The sequence below is a fragment of the Bombina bombina genome, chromosome 2, assembly GCF_027579735.1.
Source record: "Bombina bombina isolate aBomBom1 chromosome 2, aBomBom1.pri, whole genome shotgun sequence".
Taxonomy (NCBI): domain Eukaryota; kingdom Metazoa; phylum Chordata; class Amphibia; order Anura; family Bombinatoridae; genus Bombina; species Bombina bombina.
Genome location: NC_069500.1, coordinates 100,526,622 through 100,534,466, shown reverse-complemented (window position 1 = coordinate 100,534,466; position 7,845 = coordinate 100,526,622). Strand labels below are relative to the sequence as shown.

General features: G+C 35.3%; 1 protein-coding gene across 1 annotated transcript in view; it reads left to right on the top strand.

Annotated features, from left to right (window-relative positions):
- Positions 1–2,820: 2,820 nt before the first annotated feature.
- The window catches only part of AGXT2 (alanine--glyoxylate aminotransferase 2), a 113,682-nt gene continuing 108,657 nt past the window's right edge, over positions 2,821–7,845 (top strand). Inside the window, exon 1 of the mRNA XM_053701200.1 lies at positions 2,821–2,976. Within this exon, the coding sequence (XP_053557175.1) occupies positions 2,889–2,976 (88 nt within the window). The 5' untranslated portion in view covers positions 2,821–2,888. The remainder of the gene's footprint in view (positions 2,977–7,845) is intronic.

The window sequence follows — 7,845 nt, the reverse complement described above, 5'->3', positions numbered from 1 at the left end:
AGTCCACTCTTTCAAATACTTGGGTATGTTGTTAGACCCTAATCTATCTTTTGGCCCCAACATAGAAAAACTTGCATCAAAACTTTATCCAAAATTAGGTGCCCTGTACAGAAAAAAATCTTGCCTCAGCCCTACAGTAAAGGAAAAGATTCTACAGCAAATGCTGATGCCTATCATGGATTATGGGGACGTAGTATATGCACCTGCACCGCAAACTCACCTTAATAAACTTAATACATTGTATAACTCGTTCTGCCGCTTTGTGCTACAATGTAACTACAGGACCCACCATTGTGACATGCTAAAAGAACTAAACTGGCTGTCGCTGGAATCCAGACGCACCCTCCATCTTTCCTGCCTTGTGTTTAAGAGCCTTTCTGGGAAGCTCCCACCCTACCTGAGCAGAATGCTCTCCCCGGCTATTCCCACCTCCTATAACCGCTGATCCAGTACAAACACACTATTTAGTTTGCCTCAATACAAAAATAAAGCAGTTCGATCCTCCTTTTCCTACAGAGCACCACAGTTATGGAATGACCTCCCACACACTTTCAAACCTTCCCCAAGCCTAATATCCTTTAAGAGATCCCTCTCTACATAGCTCAAAACAGAATGCACCTGTCATGGTTGATTATATATTTCCTACCTGTTCTATGTAAAAATTTTGCATATATTGTGTATTATTATTGTTTTTTAATTTTTTTGTACCCTACTGTATCAATGCAATGTTTTGTGGACCCAGGACATACTTGAAACGAGAGAAATCTCAATTTATCCTTCCTGGTAAAATATTTTATAAATAAATAAATATTTAAAATTTTGCATTGCTATATAGAATGCATAATGTTTAAATATTTGCATATAAATTAAAATGTAATTAATCTTTCTTGCTGTGTTTATTATTTCTTATTAAAGGCAGTATAATTAACATTATAGTTCTACATAATTGCATGCCTGTTATGTAAAAATATAATTTAATGCTAGTCTGACTACTAAAACATAAATATATATTAACATATATATCTATGCTATCACTAATAAACAAAAGATAACATAAATACCTTTTAATGTATATTCAATACTAATGCATATTAGTTTAAGTTTTGGATATATTAATTAAAATGTAGATATTCTTGCTTGATGCATTTATTATTTTAAATAAAAATGTATTTTTAAAATAGGTATTTATGTTATAAAAGAGAGTAGCATTATAATTATAATTTTAAATAATTGCATGCCTGTTATGTAATAAAACAATTGTAATACTAATGCCTTTTTAACAGTTTAAATTTTAAAATATATATTTGTGTTTAAAATAAAAAAACACAAGAAAAAAATGAATACACATTAATTTAAATACAATAGAATATGCATCATACATAAGAATGCATAATATTTTACATTGTAGATAAATGCACTATTAACCCCTAAAATGCCCTAACCTAATCACCTAATCAATCCCCCAAACAGGTATGGGGGGGTTAGGAGATTAAGGCTTAATAAATGGTAACAATTAATAATTACCTAATCAACCCCCCATACAGCTATGAAGGGTGGTTAGGAGATTACGGCCTAATAAATAGTAATCATCAACAATCACCTAATCAACCACATACAGGTATGAGGGGTGGTTAGGAGATTAAGGCTTAATAAATACTAACTAACAATAATCACCTAATCAACCCCCATGCGTGTATGGGGGTGGTTAAGAGATTATGGCCTAATAAATATATACTAACAATAATCACCTAATCGACCCCCATACTTGTAGGAAAGTTTGGAGGGGGTTAGTTTAGGTGTAATTATTTTATTTTACTTATATTTTACATTTAACATAGGGTTTTAGTTTAGAGGGGGGTTAGGTGTTAGGTAAGTTTGCGTTTGGGGTATGTAGCGGCATAGGGGTTTATAGTTAGTTACCTGTTATGGATATGTGGTAGCATAGGGGTTAATAGTTTAGATACTTCCAAATGGGAATGTGGTGGCATAGAGGTTAATAGTTTAGATACTTGCAATGGGTATGTGGCAGCATAGGGTTTAATAGTTTAGATACTTGCAATGGGTTTGTGACAGCATAGGGGTTAATAGATAGATACTTGTGATGGGTATGTGGTGGTATAAGGGTTAATAGTGACTTGTGGTGCGTATGTGACAGTTTAGATGTTTATTAGTGTAGTGTTAGTTTGCAATTGTGGAGTACTTCGGTTTAGAGGTATTAGTGGTTAGGCAAACAGCAGTTATATTCCAGTGATCCTTTTCTATACATCGCCAATATGGTCGGCGATGCTAGGTGTTGTCTATAGCCAGCATCACTGACCAATGGCATGTATAGTAAATGCCTCTCGGTGATGCCGCTATGTCGAGAGCTAATAATATTTTGACAGGCTCACTTGACGGATCAATTTGAATATTTCGCCGTCTCGTAGCACTTTTGATCATCAGGGCATAAGACATTATAGGGCACTATTCAAAGGAATAGTATGGATACCCTATTATCTTCTACTCTGAGACACTCAATCTCCTATGTTGCATTAGTTAACAGCTATCACTTTTTAAAAATGTTATCGTTATAACTGTTATTTTGTTAAACAAAAGAATAAAGAAAATTGTGTGAGTATTTCTACGCCAGTTACTTTACTGACAGGTAGTTAATGTAGTACAGTATAAAAGTCCTTGGAATCATGTTGTACCCCTGGCAGTAACACAGGTCCTTATTTTAAAAAAAATGATACAGAACTTCCCTGATTTTTTTTTTCACGAGTAACCAGCAAAAGAATCCACCTACTCCTTCTCCTCCTATTTCCTGATCCCAGCTGTGTTTGTGTTATATTATTAACCCACGGGAATGCTCTTCAGCTATCTACACATTCTTGCTTGGTGTCTGTAGCATGTGTATCACCGCAACCATGAAAAGGTCTTTAACTTGTGGGTACAGTCAACTTTTCAAATGTCAAAAGTCCCTGCTCCCCTCAAGAGGTAAGTAAAAACAGTAGCCATAAAAATTAGCTGTCCTGTGATTTAATCATCTGAGCCTGATCATTTCTCTGCTGATAAATATTGTTCCTGTAAATGATTACACTAAGCTGTCAGTTTGACATCTACATTTATTCATTAACTATTTTATATTCATATTTTTTAAGAAAATAAAGCAGTTTAGTAACACCACTTTTTTTTAAATTTCACAGCTGCTTCCATATAAGAAAAATAAAATAATCAAACACTTGGAACAAGATTCCAGATGATATTAGTTTGCGCAAAGAACAGGTTTCTTTCAAGATCCAAAATTCCAAAAGTTTAACTGTTTAGAATAAATAAAAAAATACACAGCCTACTGTGGTATAGGAAACTGATATCAAAAAGTAAAAACTAATTTATTAGCCTTATATATATGCATTATATTTCTCAGTAGTAAATTCCACTGTAGAATATACCACTTTCTAAAGTAGTGGGATTTCCTTTTGCTGTTGCTAAAAATAAGGTCTTTATCGTGTCTTGTGATCCAATTAAATTCAATGGGAGGACAAGAGAGCCGTCCCCTACTGTAAGATAGTGAATTGTCAGAGAAAAATCTGTTTAATATTCTGAGAATGTCTTTTACTATATTCACTAACAACATTGAAAACAGAGTAAACTGTCTGGGGTTTGTGCAGTTGAATTTTATAAGACGGAGCTTAAAGGGACATTCCAGTCAAAATATAAATGCACATAGATTTATTGCATCTTTAAATAGAAACATATTTTCAATATACCTGTATTGGCAAAAATGCTTCTATTAAGAGTTATCTCTGTTTTAGTGTTATCATTTTTCTCTGCATGTGCATGTGAAGCATAGCTACATATTTTCACTGCACCCACATAATATAACAATGCAGCTGCTCAGATCATCAGTGGGGCTTGTATCATGTCAGCAATTAACAAATTGAGTCATTAGCAGATGGTACAATCACCTTAGGCTCTCTGAACAAGTGTTGTGTTTAAAATGTTGGTGTACGGTGCATATTTAAATACACCTTTGAAACAAAATTGCTTCTGTTAAATACAGAAATGCACCCATGTGGTTTGCAATTTTGGCTGGAATGTCCCTTTAACTTTTTTAAATAATTCACAGATACTATATCTCAGGCTATGAATAAAAAGAATATAAATGAACAAGAAAGTGTTCAGCATAGTGTCACTAAAATGGTAAAAAAAAAAAAAGAAAGAAGAAAATTGGAAAGTTTATTTTTTTTTCTAAATTGTAAGCTCTGTTTAAATCCTAAACGTTAAATTTTTAGAATTCCATGTCCCTATAGTATATAAATCTTGAAAGAGAGGATGTGACTAGGTTGTATGATAGAAATCCTCAGGTATTTAATATAGCAGTTTTTCACCTCAAAAAGAACAAAAACAGATATAGTAGGTGATAGCATTTCTTTACAGAAAGATTAGTTAATTCATTAAAGGGACATAATACTCATGCTAAATCACTTGAAACTGATGCAATATAGCTGTAAAAAGCTGACAGGAAAATATCACCTGAGCATCTCTATGTAAAAAAGGAAGATATTTTACCTCACAATTTCCTCAGCTCAGCAGAGTAAGTTCTGTGTAAAAAGTTATACTCAACTGCTGCTCAGCTGCAGGTAAAAAAACAAAAAAAATGAAGAAATGAATTGCAGCCAATCAGCATCAACAGTGCTGAGGTTATGAACTCTTTTACTGTGATCTCATGAGATTTGACTTAACTTTCATGAGATTTCCTAGTAAACTTCCTTAAACTGAATAGGGAAATAAGATGAGAGTGCACGTAAGCTCGCTCCTTCCGCTGTCCCGGGACAGACATACTGATTTGTTGCTTAGAAGTGCTTTAAAATGGGATGTGGCTACTGAGAAACATTTGAGGTAAAATATCCTTCATTTTTACATAGAGATGTTCAGGTGATATTTTCTAGTCAGCTTTTTACAGCTATACTGCATCACTTTCAAGTATTTAAACATTTGGGTATTATGGGCCTTTAAATAAATATTTAATAGGTGAGAAAACGGCAAAAAATAGGTCATTAAATACTTATAGAGATATAAATAAGACTGTCCTAAGAATTATTTAACTTTTGGTTATTTTTTGGTTCTATGGGTCTGTTAATGTTCAGCTTTGAGTGTTTTTGTTTGTTGATTTGCCAAGCTATGGATTTGTTATAAACTTATTTCTTTTATCATTGTTTTCCAATGAACCAACTTTATACTCTTTTTATGGACCATCTCATTGGATACTGGCTTCTCCAGTTAATGTTTATGTGTATTTCCTTAGTTAAACATTGAGTGTCTAAATACCATTAGAAGTCCAAACCAAGGTCATGTTGTGTCATGATGTACATTGAATTTGTTTTTTCATTTCCAGTCCTTGTCAACCAGTTCAAGCAAATTACCTGCCTGAACACGGGTGGGACAATCATAATGACTGCACAGAGTAGCAATAAATGCTATTTCTTTACCATGCCAGACTGAAGCAAATTAATTCACTAATAAACTAATAACAATAAATAAATTAACAAATTATGAAAATGTGCTTGATTAGCATTAAAACAGTATAGAAATGTAGGGCATAGAATACTCTCTGGAAAACTGTGGTGGGTTTTCTCTTCTGGACAAGATCCGGTTCATATGAAATATAATAGAATAATGCAATTTATTTGAATATTATTTTAAAATCTTAATTTTTAATCTAACTCTTTTTAATATGTGCCTCTCATATAGCTATTAATTCTGTTTATTAGTCTGTCAGACCCCCCCTCCCCCTCCAGTCTTCATAGCTTAAAATCTTCCCTCAATAACAACTTGTTCCAAGAGGACTACCCCTAAATTAATAAAGTCCCTAACCAATACACTTCCTCAGAATACTTGTCATTTATTGACTGACCAAGCACCATATCCTCAGAAACTACCTCACCCTTTATCTGACCCTACATTGTACGCTCTAGGGAACAGATACTTCTACTCCTTTTGTCTCTGTCTGTGCTTCCATGTATGGCCCTTAAGTATTGTACTCCGTGCCACCTACGTGTAATTCTACCGAATAGGTCAAAGCATTACACACAAATAATAATATAATGAACACAACATTATAGATATGATAGTGTATGAGTTTCTTTGTAAATTTCTGAGATTTTACCTGCAAGAATATGCGTGCAACTGTAAATCTTACATCACAATAATATAAAGAGCAAATAAAATAATAAATACAACTGTACTGATAACAATTACAAGTTTTTTCCCTTTGTAATTGCTGACAATATGTGACTGTCCTCCTCTTGTATGATGACTAGCTATATACTTGATTTCTGTGTGTGCCTTTCTAGGAACACCAAAAATGAGCTCATTTGAAAAACTGACTTTGAATACTAAAATCTTAAAAGATACACCATTATTTGTGATTGCAGTCTACATATGCTATATATGTTCAAAAGTTTGTGGACACCTGATGATCATAACTCTATAAACCTGTTGGACATCCCATTCCAAAACAATGGTCATTAATGTAGAGTTGCCCCCATCCACTTTGTGGCTGTAACAGTCACAACTCTTCTGGGATGGGTTTCCACAAGATTTTGGAGTGTGTTTGTGAGAATGTGTGCCTATTCAACCAACAAAACATTTGTGAGGTCAGGCACTGATGTTGGATAAGAAGGTCTGGCTGGAAATTGGCATTCCATTTCTTCCTGAATGGTTGAGGTTAGGGCTCTGTGTAGGGCGTTCAACTTCATACACACCAAACTTGTTAAACCATCTCTTCATGGACCTTGATTTGTGCACAGGTGCCGAGGTGTGCTGGAACAATAAAGGGCCTTCCCCAAACAGTTGGAAGGCCAAATTGTCTAAAATGTCTTTGCATCCTGTAGCATTAAGATAGCCCTTCACTGAAGGCCTATGCCAAACCCTGAAAAACAGCCCCAAATCATTATATTTCATCCACCAAACTTTACAGTAGGGACTATGCATTGTGGTTGCTAGTTTTTCCCTTGTATACACTACATCTAGATTCATCCATAATACTGCCAGAAAGTGAAGTGTGATTCATCACTCCAGACAGGGGAGAAACTACAGGGGGTACAGAGGTCGCAATTGCGACTGAGCCCCAAGGATGGGGGCCCAGCTCCAAAAAAGAAAAATAAAAAAAAAAAGTTGACCTGCCACTGCCTGCACTGATATCATGTGAGTGTGACATTATGCTTCACTAGTGTCTCTGACTACAGGGGTTAGTCTTTCTGTTTTAGCCATTGGTGTGTGTGTGTGTATGTATGTGACTGTGTGTGTATTTATGCATGTATGTGTGTGTGTGTGTGTGTGTGTGTGTGTGTGTGTGTGTATGTTTGTGGAACCAGCACATTACAGATCTTGTTACTACAGCATGGGGGGAGGGGGTAAACAGTGTCACTATACAGTACCACTATATACAGTACGGGGGGCAGGACTATGTCACAGAATACTGTGGTCACTTTATAAAGTACTGGGGCGGGTAGGGTCAGGCCAGCCATCTCACCGGCAGATTACAGACTGTGTCACTGACTCACTATATACAGTACTGGTGGGTTAAACAGTGTCACTATGCACAGTAATAGGGGGTCAGACCATCTCACAGACTGTGGGCACAGGGTACCTCCTTTTGCAGACATGCAATCTGATTCACATTTTTTTTCAGTGTTAAGTTTTTTTTTAAAAAAAAAAAGATATATATCAAATTCACTTTTTTGGGTGGGGGGGGGGGGCCTTCTTAGATTCTTGCACCTGGACTCTGGGATTTCTAGTTACGCCTCTGACTCCAGAGAACACATTTCCACAATTTCCACTGCTCCTAAGATAATTTGTGAC